At 35.4% G+C, this 25,169-nt stretch overlaps 4 protein-coding genes across 6 annotated transcripts; 1 reads left to right on the top strand and 3 right to left on the bottom strand.

The window, feature by feature from the left end:
- Window positions 1-2,998: 2,998 nt before the first annotated feature.
- Window positions 2,999-18,621, bottom strand: LOC131667913 (glycerol-3-phosphate dehydrogenase, mitochondrial). Of its 2 annotated transcripts, none has more exons than XM_058941676.1 (11): window positions 18,497-18,621; window positions 12,576-12,694; window positions 9,195-9,345; window positions 8,467-8,689; window positions 8,229-8,392; window positions 7,847-7,959; window positions 7,187-7,769; window positions 6,880-7,130; window positions 6,466-6,813; window positions 6,162-6,260; window positions 2,999-4,147 (listed from the first exon to the last, which is right to left on the bottom strand). In XM_058941676.1, the coding sequence occupies exons 2-11, from the start codon at window positions 12,663-12,665 to the stop codon at window positions 4,013-4,015; spliced, it is 2,157 nt and encodes a 718-aa protein (XP_058797659.1). In that variant the 5' UTR covers window positions 12,666-12,694; window positions 18,497-18,621; the 3' UTR covers window positions 2,999-4,012. The 2 variants fall into 2 exon arrangements, with proteins under 2 accessions (XP_058797659.1, XP_058797658.1); XM_058941675.1 differs by lacking the exon at window positions 6,162-6,260 and adding an exon at window positions 6,004-6,105.
- Window positions 9,784-12,563, top strand: LOC131667914 (uncharacterized). Of its 2 annotated transcripts, XM_058941678.1 has the most exons (4): window positions 9,784-10,081; window positions 10,198-10,832; window positions 10,913-11,960; window positions 12,035-12,563. In XM_058941678.1, exons 2-3 carry the CDS (start codon window positions 10,205-10,207, stop codon window positions 11,911-11,913), a joined length of 1,629 nt encoding a protein of 542 aa, XP_058797661.1. In that variant the 5' UTR covers window positions 9,784-10,081; window positions 10,198-10,204; the 3' UTR covers window positions 11,914-11,960; window positions 12,035-12,563. The 2 variants fall into 2 exon arrangements, with proteins under 2 accessions (XP_058797661.1, XP_058797660.1); XM_058941677.1 differs by having other exon boundaries at window positions 10,913-12,563.
- A 494-nt stretch (window positions 18,622-19,115) lies between the features above and the next one.
- LOC131667847 (DEAD-box helicase Dbp80-like) lies at window positions 19,116-21,557 on the bottom strand. Its single transcript, XM_058941569.1, has 8 exons — window positions 21,397-21,557; window positions 20,860-21,146; window positions 20,686-20,778; window positions 20,400-20,617; window positions 20,137-20,314; window positions 19,810-20,047; window positions 19,571-19,733; window positions 19,116-19,490 (listed from the first exon to the last, which is right to left on the bottom strand). Exons 1-8 carry the CDS (start codon window positions 21,457-21,459, stop codon window positions 19,237-19,239), a joined length of 1,494 nt encoding a protein of 497 aa, XP_058797552.1. The 5' UTR covers window positions 21,460-21,557; the 3' UTR covers window positions 19,116-19,236.
- A 480-nt stretch (window positions 21,558-22,037) lies between these two features.
- LOC131667857 (deformed epidermal autoregulatory factor 1) lies at window positions 22,038-24,858 on the bottom strand. Its single transcript, XM_058941592.1, has 4 exons — window positions 24,433-24,858; window positions 23,425-23,910; window positions 22,914-23,357; window positions 22,038-22,842 (listed from the first exon to the last, which is right to left on the bottom strand). The coding sequence occupies exons 1-4, from the start codon at window positions 24,745-24,747 to the stop codon at window positions 22,639-22,641; spliced, it is 1,449 nt and encodes a 482-aa protein (XP_058797575.1). The 5' UTR covers window positions 24,748-24,858; the 3' UTR covers window positions 22,038-22,638.
- Window positions 24,859-25,169: the final 311 nt, after the last annotated feature.

The raw sequence follows: 25,169 nt of genomic DNA, 5'->3' as shown, positions 1-25,169 counted from the left end.
GTTCGGCGTAGTTTCCACGCCGGCCCGGGTTCAGCGAAATTGCCAAAGCCAATGTGCGTCTCGATGAAAAGCGAATTGATACGAGTATTACCGCGAATTTGGCACGTTCTGCGGGCAAAAGCGTATATACGTCGATTATATTTTTCTTACGTAAGAATGCAACTCGTTATTAATCTCCTACTTGAACGCTTAAGTGGCGTATTGGTGTACTTCGATCGCTATCTCCCGTAAAATTATTCCGCCGGCATCTTTATTCCAACGCGCGAACTCTAGCTGGCTTCCTCTTGCAGGGTGACGTGTGACCTGCTCTCTGCCAGCAATAGTTCCTGATCGTTCGATCGTTTCGACTATAAAAATCAAAGCTCTTCGTAGCCTTCGGAGCGCTTCTACGCTGGCGTCGTTCGGACCAGCACGTTGGTCGAAATTCCATAAACCATGGAAGCGGCGCGACGCCGCGCTGCGTGAAAGCACGCGCGAGATATCTCGCAACGCGGCGATACAGTATCTGCGCGACAAAAGGTTATTGGACAGCCGCGTCCTCGAATGAGATCGGAGGTTGTTCTCTTTGGACACGTGCGCTCACCGCGAGCATTGGGAGGAGTCGGGCGGATCGCCTGGTGCACGGCCCTCGATGCACGCAATTTTTGCGGCCGCGCGCGCGCACACACCAAGTTCGCGCCTCGCCGTGTGTTCTGCGCGCCTTCCCTCCACTCTCCGTGGCTTGTATAGGCGTGGAAATACCATCGCTGGCCGACTGCGTTATCGCGAGTATGACCCTTATTGGAGAACCGATGATATAGGCGTTCGCCAATTGCCATAGCGTTGCCAACGAATTTGCGACGCTTTTTTTCTTCCCGAAAATTACTAGTCGATTGGTCAACGTCCACGCGATACGCGTTATACACACAATTACCTTTTACAACTATATTGGCAGATGCGAGAGCGCCATTTTTTCATTTTCAAAATGTTAACAGGACATTTATGAAATCGATAGTTGCGATTGGAATTTCGTGCAATTTCGCCTCGGACAACTATTACACGGATAAATATATACTGCACTTTTAAGCGGCGCGTTCGTGTCAAACCGATAGTTTAATCGTGAACGTACGATTACAATTGCCCAACTAATAATGTCATTTGAAGGAGCCCGCCTCGATGCAACTTTTGAAAAAGCCACTCGTCGATTGACGGATTGATGCCGGGTATAAATGGCATGTGGTGGCACTTGTATTTGAGAAGCTCTCGAGTTGTCGGGCTAGAGGGAAATATCATGCAGGGGGAATTGGTACCAGACTAAAAAAGAAAGAGAGAGAGAGAGAGACCACCTGACGACATCGCCTCCCACGATACGTAGCCGAGTTCTTGACTATGTTTGCACTGTTTTTATATATATATATATATACATATATGCTCATCTGCCGTCCATTTGACGCATATGTTTATTCAGGCTTGGCTTGGAAGCGCACACTGGTCGCTGCTCTGTCCCCTGTCGGCGCGAACCTTTTATATGAAGTGGCGCACGAGAGAGACGCGCGCTCCGGCTATCCGTGCAATTTAGCGTGCCAAATCAAGGATCCAATGCGCGAGCGCGCGCGAGGCGTTGAAATTCGAGTCTGACATCTTAATTTTAATACATCGTACGCCGCGGCCAAGTTATAATTTGCCCCGGAGGATCCCAAATTCGGAGCTCGGGGCCCCTTTTTGATGTATACCTGCGCGCCGCCGCGTTTCTCGAGAAACAGAAAAGATAAAGATCTCTCGAGACTGCAGCGAGGTCATCATAAAGCACATCGGCACGCAGCAATCTATATGTTAAAAAGCGCGGCGCCCAGGTCATCTCTCTGGCTATATATATACTTGGCTTGTATACCTGAACCCGCCCCCCTACGATAAAAGGGGAGGCTGCTCGCGTGCGGCGCTGAGGGGCTGGAGATTCTGTGTTATAGGACACACCCTGATGAGCGTGCGGCCTTGGCTCTCTCTCTCTCTCTCTCTCTCTCTCTCTCTCTCTCTCTCTCTCTTCGACGATATAGCTAGTGCGAAGTGAATGCCCAGCGTGATGCGAAGATTATTCCCTGTGAAGTTTTAGAGGGGACTCGCGTATTGATCTGTTTCACATCAGATGATGCAGTTATTATTTTTTTTTTTTTTCATTTCTTTGTTCGCCGATGTGATTCGAACGGTGCGCTAGTTCCGTTGCCGCTCATCGGAAGCTTCGCCACGACGCGTCTTTTGTGTGCCGCCGCGTGTCGCGAAAGAAAAGCTCCGATGAACCGAGCGACCGATCTTTCGCTGGCAATTTTAGGGTCCACGAAGGAAATTGGCGATGGGCCTTCTATTTTTGGCTCTGACAGGAAGTTCACGGCAGCTCTTGAACTGTAAAAATACTTGTTCGTGTCTGGAACGACCTCGCTTCTCCTTTCTTCGCTCCCTTAATGCCAGTGCGCTTGCCAGTGACACTTGTTGAGTGCTTTTTCTTACCGAGCGCAGCAAATATTGGCCGTCTTCTGGAAGGTCTATCTCGCTTAAGCTTTTGAAAAATCGTAATTTCGAATACTCTTCTTTATGAGGCTAATGGAATTTACTTTGTAACGAATTACTGTTACTGGAAATTATAGAGGAGGTAGAACGCGTGAAATTTAATTTTTCATATTTGCGTGTTCGCTTTATTACACAGATTATCAATCCTATAATTTAATCAATTCGCCAAAATCTAATTCCTCGGCATTTAATTATACAAGGATAAAATATTTATTTCAATATTTAAATAAATAAAGTGATGTTGAACGAGTAATAATGTTTACTATATAAATGAATGTCATAGTTTTTCATTTTTTTCAAGTGTAATTTGCAAAACAAAATTTCAAAATTAATTATTTGAATTGGCACAATTACCCTTCGTTCCGCTATATTGAAGAACAGAACAAAAATGCATAGATTCATTGTCAGATGAATGAAACAGATTATTATAGGAGTAGGTCAAGAAATAAACAATGGATTACGAGAATTTTCAGTTTTATATTTAACACGAATGTTATACAAATCGCTTCCAGTGAGATATTTTTTTTAATAATCGCGAATTTCCTCTGTCAATAAAGACAAATACAACATTTATGATATTGCTGGTAAAATGAATAAATATTCGTCGCGCGCGCTCGTGAAATATTATTGTTTGAATCCCATAATTAAGTCTAATGTTTAGATACAATAACAATTTCAAGGTCACACGACTTTACAGAGATATATAAGATGAGTTTTTACTTTTTATCTTTTGTTTTCTTATGTACACACACGCATCTATAAATAAAATTCATAATTTCACCGTTACACATGTAAAAGTCACTTCGCTTTTGATATAAGAAGTTCTATATCTTTCTTTTTTATTTAATATCGAAAAAGGCAAAGTTTCCACTTTATAACGACGAAAGTTACGCCTTAAGCGTCTGCACGTATATAATCAAGTATTACATAATTAATCTCATTATTGACGTCCTTTCCTCGACGTTTTACACCTTTAAAAAATAAACGAACAAAAAATATAATAATGCATAACATCTTTCTTAAAAACCACGTATATTACACATGTTTTCATTAGTTGACACTGTGATTGATCGACCAAATAAATATTACTAATGCCTTTTTCAAAATAAGATGTTTAGTGAATCAATTAATCACTGTACTGAGCTAATTCAATGAAAGCTTTTGTTCATTATTTGAAGCAAAGCGTCACTCGATATTTCTATTCGTCTTATTCGTTAGAATTGCCTAGTAGAGTGGATATACATCCTGTGTAAAGTGGCGAGGTAAAAAGTTACCCGAAACGCCGTAATGTGACGCTTAAAATGTAACCAATTCTTTTTTTTTACACGTAATGCAATAAATAATGCGATGACTGACGCCAATAGACACAAAGATTTAAGAGAAAGATATAAGAATGAGCTAATGGTAACGCGAGAAAATGGGAGATGCGGACAATTTATTCATCTATATAAAATGAACGACGGCGACTCGTTTAAAGTCCACCGCCAGACCGTTCCACGCTGATTTTCTTCTTGAGCACGTCCTTTTCGTGTTGAGCTTCCTCCATCTCAGCCATTCTTGCGAATCTCGAGTACGCCACATGACCGGACTTTATTGCGGACATCATCTGTGAATTACATAGTAAATAAATCAAATTAGTGTGCGTTTACTTAGCTCATGACAGAATTAGATGCATTTCTCTCTTTTTTTCAACTACGCTGTACTCATGATTTACGTTGGTAACATTTGGGATGACTGTAAAATATTTACAGATTTGCAAACTTTTGCTACATATAAAGTATTGATAAATTATCAGTACATTGTTTATAGTTCAACATCATGCACGATCAAAAATGGATCATTTGAAGACTATCCTTTGTAAATGCAAGAACAAGTAATTTCTATGTTTACTTAAAATTTCAAATATTCGCGAGAGATAGTATAGCAATTTTATAACTTTTCGAAATAAAAACATATCTTCAAACTGATCAATCTTTGTTAAATTCATATCTAAAGCTGACTTCTGTAAAAATTAGGAGTCATACCAAAATCGGTTCGATAATTTGTTATGTTTATTCATCTTAAAATTGTTCAGTTTTTAATATCCTAAATAAATAGCAATATTGAGTGTTTAGATATGAAAATATAATTTTAATTAGAATTGGATTTAAAATTCCTTAGAACTAGTTAACTATATTTTCGTCTATTTTTATCAAAATCAATTATTATGGAATAACATTATTTAAATAATATTGATCGTTCGTTTATTGTTGATCAAATTCAATTATTCATCCGTTTTGTACAGATACCGATTCTACACGAATTTAAAAATTTTGCTTATTTAACGTAATACTTTTGTATTGAACACGAAAAATGAAGTACTATTTTCTTGAAAAATTAAATATTATTTGATATTAGATTTCTATCGAAATATTAAAAAATGATTGAGAAAAAATATTCTATAAGACATCATTGTACATTTTTAGTAATTATAATTTTATGTTTTCTGTTCAATTAAAAAATGTTATGTTTAATATTAGATTTCTATCGAAAAATTAAAAAATGATTGAGAAAAAATATTCTATAAGACATCATTGTACTTTTTTAGTAATTATAATTTTATGTTTTCTGTTCAATTAAAAAATGTTATGTTTAATACGTAAAATTAAAAAATTCGCGTAGAATCAAATTTTGTAGAAACGATATCTATACGAAATGAACCCGGCCGATTAATAATGCAAGGTAATGTTTATTATCTTAAACAGAATCCATACACCATAAAAGTAGGTTGAAAAATCTGGACAACTGAAGTTTCGATTTTAGGGTCCGTCGCCATAGAGTTTTCGAAATTAAATTATTCGTTATAGTTACATCTGTTGCAAAACCGATACTCAATGTTAAAATTATTTACACTTGTAAATTCTTCAATATAACGAAGTTAGTATAAGGATTCTTTTTAATAATCGTGCTTTCAATATCATAACTGGCTAAAGCAAATAAAAATTGATAATAAATAGAACTCCTTTCGATTGGGTATATTCAGCGCGCAAATAAAACATTAAGCATAATTTTAAAAACAATTCACTTTTTTATAGTAAATAAAGCCACGCAACTATTTCCTACGCCATTCGCAGGTATAGGTTCGATTGGAATAACGCAAGGAATTAAAGTATCGACTAGCGATATTTCACAGCTCATTTTGGTGAACATCGCTAGAAAGAAATGATTAGTGCAGGATGCATTTTCTAGTGGGAATGATAACAAGCACAGTGTTGCTAAAATATTATTAAGGATAGATTTCCTGAATGATTATTAAAACACATGCACGAAAAATATTAAATTAATATTCAGGAAAGTATCCGTTGATTTTTTCTTGCACACTGTAACAAAGCTGAATTTTCTCCGCAATATTAGTCTGATTAAATCTTGTGAGAAAAGTGTTCTTGTTTTTTTTTGTTTGTTTGATGTCACTAGCTGACAGACCTGAAGATATTCGTCCAGTTCGACTTGACCGTTCATGTTAGTGTCGATTTCTTTCAAGATTTCGTGAAGCTCTTCACCGGGAACGTCCTTGTCACCGAACAACTGCGCAATGCAAAAAGAAAAACAAAGCTTTAAAATTACCGTCAACTAGCAATTACCTGTAGATAATCTTGTAGTTCCAGCTGCCCATTGTAGCTGACATCCACTTCGTTTAGTAACAAATGCATTTCTGGATCACTCAATATAATGCCGCATGCCTATACATTGTTAAAAAGTCATTTCGTTCAGTTTGTTTTTCTTATTTTTAATTAACTTTTCGCTTGCGCGTAAGCATTGTGAAAATCATAAATTTTGTTAAAAATCTAAAATATCGTAAAAAATTGATAAAAGTCATCTAATGGTATAATTTAAAATCAAGAAATCCCGTTTTTGACGAAAACTCAATGTCGATGTCAATTGAACCTTAAGTCCTCGTCTGATGTCATTAATGGAGACGTATCCCTTGCGATCTTTGTCGATAATCTGGAAGCGTTTGATGTACAATTGAATCTCGTCTTTGGTAAGATTGATAGGAATCTTATCGCGCGACGCTCTGTTCACGATTTGTCCCATCTCGTTAGCCAAAAACACGTTAGCCTCCTTCAATTGTCTTTTTTTTTCGTCCTCGCTCCACTTCAACTCTTCAGCCATAATGTCGACGATCATCGGTAATGCTTCGTTCGCTGCTTGTACGTTCAAGAATGACAATCGTAGTCTACGCGCAATCATGTCGATTGCTGTTCTCGCGTACTCACGGCAACCATAACGAACCTGTTAAAGGATTTATCGAAATAAATATCAATCAGTTTGTGGTCTAACAAGATAACAAAAGGTTACCTCCGCATCGATATACGGAAATTCAGGATGTAACTTCTTGCCGATGATGGGCCATCTTTTGCCGGTAAGTGCAGCCATTTTTGCAACAGCGAAAGCACGATCGCCGTAACTCTTGGCTAAATGTTGAGCGACTTCGCATTCGAGACCAAAGTCCTGTACCAATCGAATGTACATAGTAGGTGAGAAACCATGAGCACCCTCCAACAGAAATCCGTCTGTTTGACATCCTCTTTCGGGTTTCAAGTCGCATGCTACAAATGGCGCAATTGTTTAATCCGAAACGAAACTTCGTATAAAGAAGACAAACCTTTGATAGCCTCGTCGATGGTTTCCATAGCCATAGCTCTGTAAGTGGTCCATTTACCACCAGCTATGGTGATAAGTTTTGATGGGCTAACGTGAACGATATGATTACGGGCTAGCGATTGAGTATTTGGTTTGTTAGGATCCGAGACAAGTGGTCGGATGCCACTCCATGCCGACAATACATCACCACGTCGCACTTCAACGTCGGGATTCAGGTAATTCTTAACTTCCTGTAGAATGAACATGATTTCGTCCTCGGTCGGTTTGGGATTATGCGTGATATTACACGGCAAATCCGTCGTGCCGGCGATCGTGTGCTTCTGCCATGGGAGGAAGAAAATTACACGACCGTCGCTTGTTGCTGGATCGAGCAAACCCATTTGGTCGGGACTGTAATAACCGGGTAGGACAATGTGTACACCTGACGATGGACAGCAGATTTCTTGGACACTTTGATCGTCCATTTTACGTATAGAATCGGTGAATGGCCCAGTTGCATTGATAATCGCTCGGGCTTTTACGTCGAACTCTTCGCCGGTAAGTTCGTCTCGTACACGAGCTCCTGTCAGTACTCGCTTGCCGTCCTATCGAAAAAAAAATTATTTTTTTAATTTGGATGGTAAAATCGTAAGTAATAACTTTGGAATAGCGTTCAACATACTCTGTCTAAACCTTTGAGAAGATTCGTTACGCTAACGTGATTAACAACGGTTGCTCCGTGCCTTGATGCAGTTAATGCCACGGCAAGATTCATTCGAGCGTCATCTTGTTGTCCTACATTAAACAAGTAACATGCGTATATGTATTTATTAAATTCAAACATCGATAATTGAAAAGCTTCGACAATTCAAACGTTTACACTACATTTGTTTGTTTTTTTTTCAATCTTGTAATTCAAAAATATTATTTTAAGGAAATAGAACTTGCTCAATATAGCATTTTACAATTCGATGAACTTATATTAGAAACCTAATTTTCCTGATGATTCGAATTATCGAGGTTCGCGCGTGTAGTAACAAAGAATATTAATCATCTTATGTTACCATCGTAATAAACAATCGCGCCAGTCAATTTGTCACCCTTCAACATAGGGAACAGCTCGAGTGCATTCTGTTTACTCAGGTAATACGAAGATTTGACGGTTTTACTGCCAGCCACAAGGTCGTACGCTTTGATACCCACCCAGTAATAAGGTATCTGCCACCATCTGGAGGTAAAAAACGAAAATCGTGTGAGGTTGTTTTGTAGGAATAAGGTAAACTTTGTGTAATATTAACTGACGTGTAAACTGGAAGCATAATTGGTAGAGGGTGGGCGAGATGCGGGGCGTTATGTATCATCGATGCTCGCTCGTGCAAGGCCTCCTTGACCATTCTGTATTGTTCGATGTCGAGTTGCATTATGGCCTTTTGCAAGTATCGTACGCCACCGTGGATCAATTTCGTGCTTCTCGATGACGTGCCAGACGCGAAATCGTCGCCTTCTATCAGTGCGGTTTTCAAACCTACGTTATAAGTTTAGTTTCATTTTTAGTTTCCAAATTCTTTCGTTTTTTTTTTTTTTTTATCAAAGCATGCTTTTAACGAGTCTACTATTAATTTTTAATTAAAAATTTTAGGTTTTTCTGAAAACGCCTAAAAATATTCAACATTTTTAAATTTATTTTGAATATTTATACAATATTCAAGAGTTTTTTCAATGTGCGAATATAACGGTTAATGAAAAATGATTTGTAAGAAGTTAATCAATTTAAGACTTCAAAATTTTGTGGTTTATTAAACGAAGCTTGCATATTTGTCATCTCAAAAAAATACCGTTATTGTATGAAATTATATTCTTTGTAAATCGGTAGGTAAAATCATCTAAGTGGCAGCTGTTCCAATGCAACGTTCGCTTCCACTCTTTTAATTTTCTATTCGTCAGAAGAGCATTCTTTTTGAAAAAAACTTCAAAAAGTAAAACTAAAATGAAAGCATATCTCTGAAATGATCAAAGATAAAGAAATGTACCTCGTGTACAAGCATCGAGAGCGCATCCTGCTCCAGTGGCTCCGCCTCCGATGATAAGCACGTCGTATATTTCTCCTTTCTTCAGGGTTTTCACTTGATCCTCTCGCGATGGTAGGGGCCTTTTTGGTGGGCGTGCTTTTTCTGCGTGTACCTACGACAAACGAAATATATATATGCTATATATAGCATTTTCCGTCTTATTCTCTTCTATTTATATTAATGCTTGAACTTTGATGTTTCATTCATTTGTTTTATTGTTGACAGTTCATAACATTATTTCATAATATTTAGTATAATATTAAATCAATTGAAATAAATCAATACAATAAAACAACTACGCTTTAATTTTGTTTCAATATTTTAATATTATTCTAGTATTCTAAGCGACAAATAATAACCATCGATTAATTGGATTATTGAATCGGTATTTTATCTGTTTACTATTGAGAGTTTGTGAAACAATTTAAATAATTAAAAATTTTGAAATGAATTCAAATCTGCTAGTTATGAACTCTTGTCGGTAAGTTAGTCTTTTACTTATCCGCTGAGTCGAAGCGAATGTTACGAACGGTGGCGTCAATCAATCAATAGTTATTTTTAAACAAAAAAAAGTAGTATCCGTTAGTGATCAGTTGGAGCGCTAAAACTAATATTTACAACGTTAATTCGCAATTATTTGATGTTAGAAAGGTCAATACAACTTGTTCCAAAGATGTTCTTTGAATATTTAGCGTGAGTGATGAAATTCAATCAAATGAATCAAATTTCAATTGACTCTATTGAGGTTAAATAGAATAAAGAGAAAAATAATAGTTTAACCTTGTTTATTTTTTGAAATCTCACTGAAAAAAGTATGTTGTGAACAATCAGAATCAAAAACTTGAATTGTAAGTATCATATAACTTATCGCAACAATTCTATTCTTAAGTAAACATTACGAAACGCAATGTTAATTGGGGCAATTTTGCAAAGTTTATTGACTGAATTATTATTTTATTTACAGTATCATCATGGTGAGAACATATCAGCGAAAGTCTACTTATAGTAAATATAACAAAGAACACATCTTGCAAGCTGTTAAAGCAATAAAAGTTGATTCCAAATCATTGACAAAAGTAGCTGATGAATATGGGATCAAAGTGTCATCCTTATACTACCACTTAAATAGATATAAATATTATGATTTTACCAAAGAAAAAGAAATCAAAGCTCTGAAAAATTTTAATCAAGTTTTTACTAAAGAACTTGAATATGAATTTGTAGAACAATTTATAGATGCCACTGATTATTGTACAGGATTAGGTCCTTTAAATATAAGAAAATTTGCATATGAGTTTGCTATGCAAAATGAACTGGATTTACGTCAAACTTGGGTGGAAAATGAAACTGCAGGAGAGGATTGGTTGAATGCTTTTTTGAAACGTCATCCAACTATAACTAACATTGCTAGTTATAATACACATAGTATCCAAACATTTTATAAAAACTATGATGAATTGTTGAAAAGGTTTAAATTTCAAGATAGTAAAATATTCAAAGTCGATGAAATCGCTTTCATCACTACTGCTGATCAGCCTAACAGAGTTTTTGCAAGACGTGGTAGAAAGGAGTCTCTTGAATTAGACTTTACAGGAACAGGTATTAATCAATAATAAAAAAATGCTATTTTTATTCACATACATTATTTCTCAATTCTACTGATACATATTTTTATTTAGATGAACTTATAACTATGGTGTCAACAATATCAGCAAATGGTTCAGCTCTGGTGCCTATGTTTAAAATACCAAGATCAAGTTTCACATCTGATATGATAGAAAAAGCACTGGAAGGATCTCTGAGAGTATCAAATAAAAGTGGATGGTTGTCAAAAAGTGATTTTCTAGAATATCTTGCACATTTTGTAAAAACTGCAAAATGCAGTAAAACAGATCCATGCTTAATAATTCTAGATAATCACGCATCTAGTTTATCACTTGAAGCAATAACTTATGCTAAAGAAAATGGTGTATACATGTTGATCTTACCTTTACATACTTACAATCAACTTCAGCCACTGAAAGAAAGAGTGTTTAATAATTTGAGGACTAAAGTTAATATAGCTTGTGCTAAATGGGATTCTGCTTGTTTAAAACCATTGAAAGTTAAAGACATTTTAAAAATAGTTGAAAAATTATTTCCTCAAGTTTTTAAAAATTCTGACATCAAAAAGGGATTTGAACTAAGTAATCTCTATCCTTTGAAATATGCAATTGCAGTAGGTGATGATCAGTATACATACGATGTTAATCAATATAATAATACTAATTCAATTGAAGATCAGAAAGTTATAATTTCAACTGAATTTGTAAATATACAATCAGCAAAGGATGTACAGTCTTCTACAAAAATGCCACTATCAGAAATTGAATTGATACTAGGAATTAGTTCACCAATAGAAAAAGAAATAGATCAAAAAGATATAATAAAAATTGAACAAGAAAAGACCATAAATGATCATGAAATTGAAAAAAAGGCCATAAATGATTACGAAATTGGTGAAAGTGAACAGAAAATTAATATTAAAAAAAAGAGAAATCAAAGAGCTACAAAAACCGGAAATTTAAAAAAATTGATTAAAAGGCATAAAGTTGAGAAATTGGAGAAAAGTGCAGCAGTGAGAACAAAAAGAAGAAGACCTAAGTTAAATTCTAAATTATCAGATTACATTTGCTATTAATCAGGAGTACACAGGACAAACCACGTTTATTCAAAAATATTGTGATTGTAAGTGCAAAAACCAAATTTTTGATAAACATTAGAATTGTACATATAGTACATCAGCGATTTTATTTTTTTAGATATAGTTTAAAAGATGCACGCATGAAATGCGTTTTTAAATCAATTCTTAGAGTTTGGTATTTATAAAAATAATTGCTATGTAAACAAGATTTTATATATATCAATTATTGTATTGTTGGAAATGAATTTTCTGACCAAAATTTTTTTTGTGATAAGTATTATCTTTAACATTTAATAAAACCATCACAATTTTAATAAAAATATAGACGTAACAGCAGTGGAATGAATAAACGAATAATATTTAATATAAATATATTAATTTTTAACGTTACAGTGACTACACTTTAAATGTGTTAAGTTATTTAGAATTTATAAATATGTCATTAGGTATATAGTCACATCACTGATAGTCTCATAAGGATTGTCATATCACATTATAATTACATTAAAATGCAATTAATAAACGTTATTATGAAATCATAAGTCCACTGTGTTATTTATAACGAATGAAGCATCAAATTCAATATTTGAAAAGAAAGTATCTTCCGTTCCACTAAATTGCTCGTCAATCGAGCTTGAAGCGATATTCAATTTACTTACTGGATTCTCTGGTGTTAGTAAATAATAAGAGGTGAGGGCGCCGGCGCTTACTGCGCTCACGCCAGCCGCTAAGAGTCTTAGGGTGGCCATCGTTGTCGTCTTGTCGTTTTCGTATTATTCTGAAATCAGGTGAATTTATCGATCAAGTTTCTACCAAGCCAGTACTAAACTAAAGCGGCCTGATGGCACTACGAAGAGTAAACGTAATCCTCTCGCAGCATTGTTAAACAAAAAGAGGTCGAACGTTCGCGAGTGCTGCCAAGAGAGCTGATGTCAATAAATTATTTAACAGCGATTAGCTTCTTCAAGTTGTAAGAGTCAGTCGTACATTGTCGTACAATAGGTGCAACAGAGTGATCTTCTAAATTGGACTCAGGAAATTGTTCGGCGTCTGACACGGAAAGAATTTTCAATATCGAAATGTAATGGGTGCGTCAGTTATCCAGTTTGAATAATCCACTACGTGCAATTTTTCTTGAAATATGAAAACACTATAGTAACAGTGACGAGCCAACTCCACATAAATAGTCTATAATGCTAGAAAAAGTAAGTTAAGAATTGGAACTCGCGTCTGCGATGAAAGAAAGAAAGTGAGGGGGAGAGAGAGAGAGAGAGAGAGAGAGAGAGAGAGAGGTGAGTCATTGGGCGAAACACGTGCTCTTGGGCTTCGGTCGCTTAAGGTTGCTATAAATTAACAAGATGCACTGTACGAAAGAAAGTGCAGGAGAGAGCGCCTGCTGCAACTATACGTGCACGCAATCACAATGTCGTTTCCTTCCGACGAATGCTTTACAGATATGCGGTGAAAGAAACTCGAGCACACTACCTTACTTTTTTCTAAAATCTGTGAAACACGAGTTATCCGCGTGCATGTATCGAGTTTTATTTTGCAAGTTTTCTTTATTAAGGAGGTAAAGAGCATAACCATCGTAATGGTTAATGTACGCGAAAAAATATACGTAGCAGTTTACAACTAAGATTAACACAACAGCTGAAAAAGTCAACCTCAATCCTTATGTAAACTTGAGATAGTCACTAGACGAGATGCTAATATGAATGAAGAATTAGACTTTGACATCTTCGAAATGTTTGAGCGTTTGATTTATTTATCACGTGGCTACTTGTTTAACTTTTGATGTATATTACGATTGTCGTTCAATTTTAAAAACTCGGTATATTTGAATCATTAGTTTATTGCATCTGTAAGTCACGAGTGAGATGTGTAATCAGATAGTTCCGATTGTGAGAAACGTAAAGTAAGTGGCATAAATCACAGAGGACAAAAGAGACCGTAAGTTCTACAAATCAAACAGTTGTCAATTTCATGAAATAGAACTAAGATTTATTGCCTGCTAAAAATGCACAAATCTTATATTTGCCGAATTGAAACATCGTACATTACGAGATAAACGAACAGATGTGTAACTGTGAACTCAAAACAAAATTTTCTCACGTACGCTCTACGTATACGTTTTATCAAGGAGCACGCGGTAGGACTGATAACATAAAGTCACAACGCTCACGTGTGAATTTTTAAGCGTGGCGATAATCGTTATCAGGTACATTCGTGAATTTTTTTAATTAAATAGATCGAAAGGAAACGCTTGAGATGCCTGGGAGTCTGGAAAAAACCGGTTTTCAAATGAGATTCCACAAAATCTTTGATTTTCGTTGGCTTTTGTAAAACGAGAAAGCTCTCTACATCTGATCATTTTCCAACTGACTGGAAAATTCCGTTATCGTCAACCTTTGTTCAACTTTATCTGCATCGTACAAGTAGCGAATGCTTGCCTTGATTTTCGCGATAAAGTTCAATAGAATTGCTCGTTGTTCGGTTTCATAGTGGTTATAGTATTGCAATCCTATAGATAATAAAAACGAAAGTTACTAGTATGCAATGAACTTTTTAAATTTCTTTTATTGGATCGTAGCCAATATACTTATATATTTATTGAGATTCAAAGTACTTTCAACAGGTATATATTTTGATATATCAATACTGGTAATTATAATTCGTATACTATTTGCGAAGGTATTTCTACATTAATTTTGTAATTGTGAATAAAAAATAATCGATCATAAACTGAGGCCTTTATTTCAAATATTCGAATGGGAAAAACCAATTTGCTATACAATTTTTATTGAGACATAATTGTTTTATGTATACGAATTATATATTTCTTAAAAAAAAATCTGAACTCCATTAAATGAAAATAGTAGATCGTTGAGATTTTATGGTTCTGTAAATTTACTATAAACTTAAATATAAATATTTTGTTCACACATTTCACAGTTATACGAAAAAAATTATAATATATCACACGAGTCAAAATTAATTTATAATATCTAAGAGAGTTTTTATAAAATCACAAAAGAATGTACGATCCATTATCATTCCGTAATGTCAAAGAAAACTCGCCAATTGATATTATCGAATAGATTTGTAACCATGACCATGGGCAACAGTTTTTCGTAATTTTATTATTGTGCCAACGGGAAGAACGAAACTTGCAAAATTGAAATCCATGCATTGTCAAAAGAATAAAGCTTCAAAAATAATGCAATTGGAGGTAAAAGATTAGATTCAAAGACACATTGTTTGTTCGTGCGTGTAGTCAATTTGCCGCGTTTAAATTCGATTGGACCGTCTAAAACTCATCCTGCGATATGATAATCGCCAGCAATTTTGAAAATGTGGGAAGAACTAAAAAAACTACTGTTGTGAATCACGCAGAATTTTCAGACAGTGATCATGCGTGTGTCAGAAGATTGGTACGCAATCGTTGAATCATCGTCTTGTAGAAAGAGATATAAGCTCTCGTGTAGACGTTTTGATAAGTGGCATATATGACGTTTTTATCGTAGAGATTTGGTTAATTGTTTGAAGTTTACATGGTTAGATTCCTCATGGTTGATGAATGAATTGCGACGAGGAAAACATTTCTGTTGTCGTTGACCGTGAAAATGATGTAGATATTGTAAACAACGCGTTTTTTTTACATTGAAGTACTTATTTGTTCATGAAAGATACAGCTGATAAATATTAAGTGAAGACGACTTAATCTGCTGCAAATTGAAAATAAACTACAAACTATATAAAAATTATATGAAGGTAAAACGAAAGAATAAAATATTGTCTTGTGGAACAATGAGATATGTGTGCCAAAATCCGAATCCAAAATAGTTAGCCTGTATAATTTTCGTTAATTTAACGAATACAGTAGGCCGACTGGTAAAATAAACGAATTGGCTGTTAATGAAAAATATAATGGTTCAATATTTGAGTAATTTTAAGTATACTATTGTGGCAGGCGATTGAGTAAAACAATTCAGTTTGATAAACTTTGAAAATCGGAAGAAAATGGTGAGAAGGTACAACACTGCTTAGGATTCATGTCATTTTATCAAGTTTAATAAATTACTATTAACTTCTCTCGTCGCGTAACAATTAATTTTAGAATGATGATTAGAAGCGCAGAAAGAAATTATGGATTTTGATTTATTTATAAGTACTTATTAGAACTATACTTTTTGAATTGGTAATTTTAAGAAAAAATATATATTTATATCTTGTAATGTCAAAGCGCAAAGTTAACAACCTCAATAGACTGAGCTTTCAATCAAAATAAATGCCAGGAAATTATGGCAAACGAAAAAAAAACAGAACTGCCGGTAACTAAAATAGCACCGAGAGATTGTGCCAAAATCTAGCTCTTTCAAAATCTTTTGAGGTAGAAAAGAGAAGCATACTAGGCTATTGTAGGATAGAACGAAATTTATAAAACTTTTATTTCATGATTTCTCTATAATAAATAGTTCGTTTTAAACAAAAAATCAAGTTTGCAACTCATAGAGAATATATCCACGTTACGTAAAGTAAAAACAATAACAACCTCAAGGTTGGAATTAACTACGACAAAAATCTCACTGTTATCAGGTGTCAGAGCTGTTGCAAAAAAGTTGAATCAAAACACAACATTAATTTGTAACAACTGGCACGACGCCAAAATAAAAATTGTCAGAAGTATAATCACATGTCAACTTGGTATTATTGTACGCTTTTTCACTCATTTTCGACAGTTACGAAAAATAGTACATTACACATCTAGGGAGGTAAAACATTTGCCAAGATTCTAGTTCGTATTTTCCATCCGCGGGTGTCAATGTCCACGAGTTATGCAGTTGCCATTTTACTTTTCTAGATGTGTATACTATTTTTCGTGCCAGGCTGATTGGAAAGAGAAAACACCCGCCCGAGCCAGCAGGAACTTGCACTTTTCGCTCACCGGTACGAAAATCATAAAGACGCTTCACCGGCTCTGTAAATAAAGAAAAACAAAGAGAAACATAACGCACTGTGAACAGATTACGTGTATGTTAACGACTCGGCACGCGGACGATAAAGAAACGAACAATTGACGTGTAATAGTCGCGAACATTATGAGCGAGTGGGAGGGCGATTTTCGTTTTGTCGATAATCCAAGGTCGAACAATGGATATTTGCGTTTTTTGCAGGTCACGCGCTTGTATATACACCGGCATTATTATTCGTGAACGCGTAATGTCGTGACGTAGGCTCATTCATAGCTTCTCATTTTGATTTGAAACTATGCGATCGATGCACGAAAGTTCTGCTCGACTGTTATTTGTAAATATTTGCGAGATCGCGTACGTGTATAAACACGCACGCATGAACACTTTGTGCATGATTTGTCGAAGAGATAAGTATTTTCCGACTTCATTTTCATAGTACAAACTGTCGGTCAAAAATCCGCTTGAAGGTCATCAAGCTGCATTGTCTGTTCAGTAAATATGCCCGAGAAAAGATTGACAGATAAGGATTTTGAAGCACCGGAATTCTTACTCCTAACAAAAACGGTAATCAAAAAACACACACGTTCTAATCGCAATCCAAAAAATAAAACACTAGAAAAATTTTTCACTGTAAGTTTCAGCTCGACCCTTACAAGTTGTTACGCAAGACTGTATATTACATATGCTCTCTTTTAGATGGAGTTCGGAAAGCCCTGACCTTGTCTTATAGACACAAGTTACTCGCACGCCTAGCATATCGTCGTCGCGGTAACAATCTATGTACCACACGCTGCCGGCATCTTTTAATTTATTCTCGCAGCTTTTGCCGCCAAATTTTTTCACGCTGTTACATCGCTCGCTTAAGAGAGAAGTGCAACTCTATGTTACGCAACTATATATACGTTATTGTCAACTCTGTATATAGAGAGGAGGATGCAAAGTAACTGCTCTTTTCTTCTTACTACGAAAATTATTCATTGTAACGCAGCTTTTTCCAAGGAATTCACGTGACAATGTCATGTCATCAGTCGCAGGCACGTATCGCATTATTCTCTCTCTCTCTCTCTCTCTCTCTGGAAAGTAACACAAGTTCCACACACATAGAGTGCAAGCTCTACGGCAAAAAGTGTCATTGAAAGTTCAAGTTGCAGTGTCGCGTCACGCCGGGGCGTTGTACGTTTATACAAAGAAAATATCTTACTCATATGAACCCCATTATGAATAATACAAATAGAGGACGCTTGCTTTTTTATGTAGGGCCGTACGCGCGAAGGTACAATAAGGTTATGTAAAAAAAAGCTTCGAAGCTTTCACATTCACATACATACACACATACATACTCGATCGCAATACTCTTTCTTTTGAGAAGAAGGCGCACAAACAAATAAAACAAAAAGGGCCTCGTTCTGCTTTTGCTCTATTTATAACCATTGACACTTTGTGCGCGGGCTTGTAGGTCATCGCATAGCGTACGTCTTAAATGCATATATACACAATTACCACGAACACACACACACACACACACACATATATAGAGGGTAGAGGGTGTCAAGATTGCACGAGATGACGAAAAATCAGGGATCTTGGCAATCGTAACTTGTACTCACAATGTGCGCCCTCGATGAACATCGACCACCAGGACGCCTGATTCGTTAGGCACGCGATCGGGAAAGGAAAAAACGCGCGCGCACAACTCTTACTCGGACGACTACTGGTTCGCAACTGGCTCTAGTCTACTCGGTCGTCGTCTGCACAAGTCGCACCATTCCCCGTTCCCCTCCCTCCTACCCAACATCCCTGATCTCTCTCTTTTTCTCTCTCTCTCTCTCTCTCTCTCATGGATGGTAAGCAACTTCATACATACACATGTAACAATCGTGTGCCGCAACACTTGCAGGCTCTGGTTGCATTCTGTTTGAGCTGTTTTTGGCATTTATGTTGTTTCATGCACAGCTGCATCTAATAAAAATATATACAGATTATTTAAAAATCTTCAATAATTTGAAAGAAATTCAACTTACTTTTTTACGAAAACTTGTCGATTTGGTTAAACAGGTTTTCCTTCGAATGACTGATTATATAAAATGAAACGTGTAAAAATTTATTAGACAGCATAAAGATAAAAAATTCAAGTTAATAGGATTGATAAAGTCAAGAAAAGTGATTATCTAGTTAAAAACGATAAAAATTTTGTAAAATGCGAGTAAAAAAATTAACGAGAAGAAATATTACGAAACAGGTTTATTTTATAAGAATTCTTCGTGAATAGAAACCTATACGTTCTTAATATACAAAGACTTCATTTAAATGATAAATTATCTCCAAAAATCATGCATTAAAATTAACATTAAGCACCAATCTTCTCAATCTCATCAGCATCTTCAGCATCTAACAAGTGGATTTTTTTTTTGAAATGATGCTCGATGTCCTGACAAACTTTCATTGCATGAGGAGAGTCAACTAAATTTATCGCAATGCCAGATTTACCGAATCGTCCTGTCCTACCGATTCTGTGCAAATATGTTTCACAATCGGCTCTGCCTTGCTGGTCAATAGGAAGATCAAAGTTGACCACTAGTGTCACTTGTTCAACATCAATGCCTATCATGAAGTAATGAAAATGTTTGATGATAATGAATATTATGGACTAAGTATCATAATTTCATATAAAAAATTCCTACCTCTTGCGAGAACATTCGTTGTAATCAAAACTTTTTCCATCCCTTCCCGGAATCTATCAAGAACTTGAATTCTGTCAGCAACATTTAGGTCCCCGGATAAAATGGCTACAGCATGTCCATCTTTTGTCATTTTAGCTGCTAACCAACTTGCAGTTTTTCTTGTCTGAAAAATGTTGTTCAGAGAAATTAGTAATTGACTCACGGTTTACGCTAATCTTATATTATTATATTAGATTTACATGACAAAAAATGATAGCTTGTCCAATACTGATTACTCCATAAATATTTGTTATGGCTTGATACTTTTCATCCATATTGTTACACTTAACGTAATATTGTTTTATGTTATCTAAGCATTCTTCTTCTTTCAACAGTCTTATAATTATAGGATTACTAACAATGATTTCAGCAAATTCCATTACGTCTGGATCATATGTAGCTGAGAAGAACATCATCTGAGTTGTTGGAGATAACATTCTGAAAGTATAATATTAGTTAAGTTATCATACTATTGTACAAAGATTTTTTTATTAAAAAATATTTAATGAATTTTTTTTTATTTTTACTTGTGTATTCTGATACATTGATCTTGATGACCTTGCATAGCAATCATTACATCAGCTTCATCCAGGACAAGAACAGATATTTTTTTTAGGTCAAAAAATTTAAATTTAAGACTCCAGTCCAAAACTTTTCCAGGAGTTCCAATAATTATGTGCTCTTGTAGCCTGCTCCCTCTAGCTACTAAAAAAGTCCAAGTTCCCGATCATTAGATACAAATTTTTAATGACTAAAATAGCAAACTAACATAAAAGTTAAAACTACTTACAATCTTCTCCTCTAACTGCATATTTTAATTTTATCTCTGGACAAAACTTAGACATTCTTGCTGCTACTTCACCAGTTTGAATTGCCAGTTCATAAGTTGGTGATAAACAAAGAACCTGTGGATAATTTTTGGTAGGATCTACCCTACTAAGCATTGCAAGTACAAATGCAGCAGTTTTTCCAGTACCAGACTGTGACTGTGCAATCATATTCTGAGGCCTTTACAAGATAAAACAATTATTATACCATTATGTATCAAGAAGAATATTTTATAAAATTCAACTTACGGATCAGCTAGAAGTGTGGGTAAAGCAGTCTCTTGTATTTTAGATGGAGTATTAAACCCCATACTGTACACACCTTTTAACAACTCAGGTTTTCTAAAAACAAACATTAAACAAGTGTATGAAAAATTGTCATATGGTACAATATTGAGTAAAATAAACTATAATAATACTAACAGATGAAGAGCTTCAAAAGTTTTGATACTGTACAAGGGTGAGTTAGGATTCTTCCGTTGGATTTCTAATGGCTTAGTGGTTTCTACAAGTCCTCGTCTAATAATCTTCTGAAGCAGAGATTTTTCAGCCGGAGCTAGTGGCTGATCTTTATCATCTCCTTCGGAAGAACCATCACCAGGAACACTAGCTCCAGCAGAAGATTGAGATGTAGGTGCTGGGTTTTGCGATACATTGTTTATGCTTGTTGCATTTGAACTCAACTTCGAGCTGATATCTAAATTTGTCACCTAAAATTATGCAGTAAAAACAATGCTATAAGTATAATATTGAAAACGTGTAAAGTTTCAGTAACAATAAACGTAATAGATGTTATTTCGTGTTATATTTAAAAAAAACAATTTAGAAATGGTGAATACTATGTTACACACGGATAAAGTTTATTTTCCAAGTAATCTGATGCAAAAATGGATGACTGTTAGGAAACGAGGTTAGGCTATTTGAATATTTTTTGCGCGAAAAAGGGATGTAATTATTTACTTGTGAAGTGAGTTTTTCTTGTTCCTCCACATATTTTCCCCAATCGACTTTTTCAGACGACATTCTCGCATGTAGGATTAAAATTAAGGACCTTTTTAAAAATAACAGTGTTATTTTTCTGCACAACGACAAAGTGCGAGCGAATCGCCTATTCGAAAGGATGTGAGAACACTGCCTGATCCCAAGTGCCGGTACTTTATCATGCGACGTTATGCTCCCCACTTCTTCATATATAAACACATACACACGCATTTCCAAATCAGAACGTTTGTTATATAGTAACGCTTTTTTAAAAAAACCCTTTGCACATTCTAATTACACTGCTAAAAATAATCGAATATTGAAATATTAAAAAAAATTATTAATTTACTGTTAAAACGTAAACGTATAAAGTATAACCAATCAAATAACATTATAAAAATTTAATTTTATCTCAGGTTGTGAAAATTGATAAATATATATAGGATGCAAATTTAATAAAGCGGAATAAGAAAATTTGAACAATTTACGATTGTTTATTTTAATAATACATGGAAACTTTTTGATTACACTAAAATTTATAAGTAAAATCAATTAATGAACATTAGTCACCAGAAGTATTAATATACGACGATAACTTAATGAAATTCCTTCATATTTTTTACTTATTAAAAAAGGAAGTACTTCCTTTACTTTTATACAAAAATTTTACATAATACATATACAATTTTTTTATTAAAATAGTTATACTGTTTTGGCGCAGTCTAATAGTAAATATGAATTTCCAAAGTTTGAACTAAAATTTTAATTTAAAAAATAAATAGCCATAATGACATAAGTACAAAATTCATACAATATTTACACATCCAGATAAAAACATTTTCTTTCTACATATTAGCACTTTTTTTGTATATTCATTACATTGCCTTTCAACTGGAACGTATTATAAGTTTTATGTTACAATAATAAAACATTTGATTTGTCCAAATACACAATTAAGTTAGGCTAATTTTTTGTACAAATGTTGCACATATATGATCTTAAATTTATCCTATAATTACATTTAATTATAAGTATTTACATTTATATGAAAAATAACTAAATTTCAAGTTGCATAAGTTTACGATGGATGGAAAGAGAATCAGTAATGCCACATTTTATGCAAGTGGTTCATTTAAATTAAAATAGATTTTAACCTAAAGAAATGAATAATCATTTGCATTACACCTCATCAACGCAATTCACTGGAGAAAGAAATACTAGTTATTGGTCCCCAGCAGTAGCTGCAGCCAAAGTAGCCGCATCTCCTGTGCTACTCTCAACTATGAGCATCACTGTCTCAGTAGCATCTCGGACGCATTCTACTTGGTGTACATTCCAGTCCTTTCGTTGGCAAAATGTCGAGCAGTAGGGTGTCCGTCGACATAGTGAGCACTCGGCATAGGCGTCTCTGTTGCAGTTGGCACACTATGAGATAATTGATTTTATTAAAAATACCTAAGTTTTACTAATTAACTAATTACTAGACATGTTAATACCTTTTTACTGTGAGTATCTGAAGCAGGTTGTAATCCCACAGTGTCTATCACGTCAGTGCGATTGACATTATTCAATAAATCCCTTTTTTGTTGTCTGCTCTCTTCTGCTTTCAATTCCTCTATGACTTTCTTAAAATCTTGAGCAATTTTCAAGAGTTTATTTGACAGCTCATCAAGCTTAGTGAATTTGCTCTCAATGTGTCCATTTTCTGCTTGCACATTTGTCATTAAATGATCAGTCTCTTGCTGTTGAGCCACAATATTATCTGCAGGGACAAATGCTGGCCAACAGTTTTTGTCTTGCAATTCTGCTTCACTATCATCATTGTGGCTATCCCTAGATGATTCAGTTTTATGTTTCCTTAGTGGTGGTCCATCACCATCCATTGGATCTCTTGCCCTTCTTCGTCTTTTATATGGTGTGAATAATCTGATTGGACCAGCCTAGGAAAAATAAAAATTCTTTAGTACATATATGAACTTTATAAAACATAATAAATTCAATTCTCACAGCAGTATCATCATCACAGCAAGCAGAACAAGTACAAGAAGTGGCATGTGGACTGAGTATTTGTTCATCGATAAGCGTTTGTAAACTTCTACCACCAAAACGAATACTTCGTTTCCAGTCTTTGCTTGATGCTCTACCACATAATGCCTCAAATTCACTAGGCGTATACCATATATCATTGTACTTAATACATCTTCCCCGTCCACCCGACCCAAATTTACATTTGTGTAGTTCAGCATTTGTACTCTTACATCTAATTGGTAAAACTGCCATATTTGCACACTCTGTCCAACTACACAATGAACTTGATGCTCCTGACGTGACATGAATAGGTTCACTTTCACTCTCCTCGCCACTATTTTGTATCACAATGTGAGTTGCTTTCAATTCTCCATTCCATCTCAAAGGATCAGACTTATCATCTCTTGCTTCACAGATAAAACCATTGTCCACACAGAGCATTTGTTTGAATTGTCCAGATTGTAGCTAAAAAGATATTCAATATCAGTTTTTATCAACATGAAAAAGCAAGTAAATAAATAGTATCCAGTTTTATTGATTTGAATTTGATTCCATATGAATGTTATTTTGGTTATTTAATTTTTTCTAAGTCATTAATTAATTTTATAACTTAATTTATTATTTCGGTCTTTTTGTAGAGAAAAATAGAGCGTTGATTTTTGAAAAATAATAAAACGCGGCTTGACTTTAGTAAATAACATTTTACTATTTCGAGAAACGTGACTTAATGCATTTGAAGAAAGTAAAAAAACTGAGTCATTTGAAAAAATAAGTCTAGAGAAAGTTAGCAGACTGTATTAAAAAATCTACAGATAAAAGCATAAAAATTAACAATTATAATTCGGCGAGAAAGGTAATCAAAAATTGAATATCCAGGACAATCAATAGCCTTAAAAAATATCGAAATAAGAAAATAAAGAAAAGAGAAAAAAGAGATAGCGGATAATTGTTCGAAAAATAAGAAAAAAGTGGTAGGACTATGTGTACCTGTAGTTGATCGGAGGTGATGACATTGAAGGTGGTGCCACTGGTGGCATTAGCAACGCCGATGATGGAGCCAAGGGGTAAGGAGACGGGCACCCCGGTGGCCGTGGCAACATTTGCTGCGACGGCCACCGGGTGTGCTGTCGTTGTTGGCTGGGTCGTCACAACGGCGACGGTGTTGTCGTTGGGGGTAGCCGGCGTTGAACTCGCGCGCTGCACTACCGTCGCGACTTGCCGCTCGCCGTCGGCTTTGATCGCCAGCGATTCGGACATGTTCGCCAGCACGGCGACCGTCTCCGAGCGCTGGCTCTTATCCATTCGAACCCGATGATGCCCGAAGCCTCCTCTCTCTCTCACTCCAAGATGTCTGTCTACACGCGAACACTATTATAAAAACTGACGCGCCGCTTGCGCTGCGCGCCTGCTTCAGCCGCCCTCTGCCCTGCTCTTTTCTCTTGATCATCTCCCGCCAGGTGGGTTTCTATATTGTGAACACCTGGCGGCCGCCCCGCGCCTTGCCGCCTTCATCAGGTTTATGCAGCTGTTGAGTTAATATAGAAATCTATCTTGTCAGAGTCGATCGGTGGATCCTCACTCGTCAATTGTCTATGGCGATAGATGGCACTAGTATGCATTTATTGACGCGAAAAACGTATTTATAGCATTTGAACTTTTGAGTCAACCTTCAGCTTTCACTGTGACAATCTTCTAGAAAAGTTATTTTTTCAATGGTTTTTAAC

Source organism: Phymastichus coffea, unplaced genomic scaffold (genome assembly GCF_024137745.1).
Source record: "Phymastichus coffea isolate CEN01 unplaced genomic scaffold, Cenicafe_Pcof_1.1 PCOF00071, whole genome shotgun sequence".
Classification (NCBI taxonomy): domain Eukaryota; kingdom Metazoa; phylum Arthropoda; class Insecta; order Hymenoptera; family Eulophidae; genus Phymastichus; species Phymastichus coffea.
Note: the sequence above shows the minus strand (reverse complement) of the source record. Positions and strands in the feature narration are given on the sequence as shown.

Coding starts and splice junctions, on each gene's coding strand:
- LOC131667914 (XM_058941678.1), top strand. CDS start 10,205: ATGGTGAGAACATATCAGCGAAAGTCTACTTATAGTAAATATAACAAA. Junction 10,833..10,912: donor ATTAGACTTTACAGGAACAG/GTATTAATCAAT, acceptor ATTTTTATTTAG/ATGAACTTATAACTATGGTG.
- LOC131667913 (XM_058941675.1), bottom strand. CDS start 12,665: ATGGCCACCCTAAGACTCTTAGCGGCTGGCGTGAGCGCAGTAAGCGCC. Junction 6,814..6,879: donor TTCCGTATATCGATGCGGAG/GTAACCTTTTGT, acceptor ATCCTTTAACAG/GTTCGTTATGGTTGCCGTGA. Junction 4,148..6,003: donor AACTGGACGAATATCTTCAG/GTCTGTCAGCTA, acceptor TGTAATTCACAG/ATGATGTCCGCAATAAAGTC.
- LOC131667847 (XM_058941569.1), bottom strand. CDS start 21,459: ATGTCGTCTGAAAAAGTCGATTGGGGAAAATATGTGGAGGAACAAGAA. Junction 19,734..19,809: donor AAGCTATCATTTTTTGTCAT/GTAAATCTAATA, acceptor AACATTTTTCAG/ACAAGAAAAACTGCAAGTTG. Junction 19,491..19,570: donor AACGAATGTTCTCGCAAGAG/GTAGGAATTTTT, acceptor ACTTCATGATAG/GCATTGATGTTGAACAAGTG.
- LOC131667857 (XM_058941592.1), bottom strand. CDS start 24,747: ATGGATAAGAGCCAGCGCTCGGAGACGGTCGCCGTGCTGGCGAACATG. Junction 23,358..23,424: donor GCTGTGATGATGATACTGCT/GTGAGAATTGAA, acceptor TATTTTTCCTAG/GCTGGTCCAATCAGATTATT. Junction 22,843..22,913: donor CAGATACTCACAGTAAAAAG/GTATTAACATGT, acceptor ATTATCTCATAG/TGTGCCAACTGCAACAGAGA.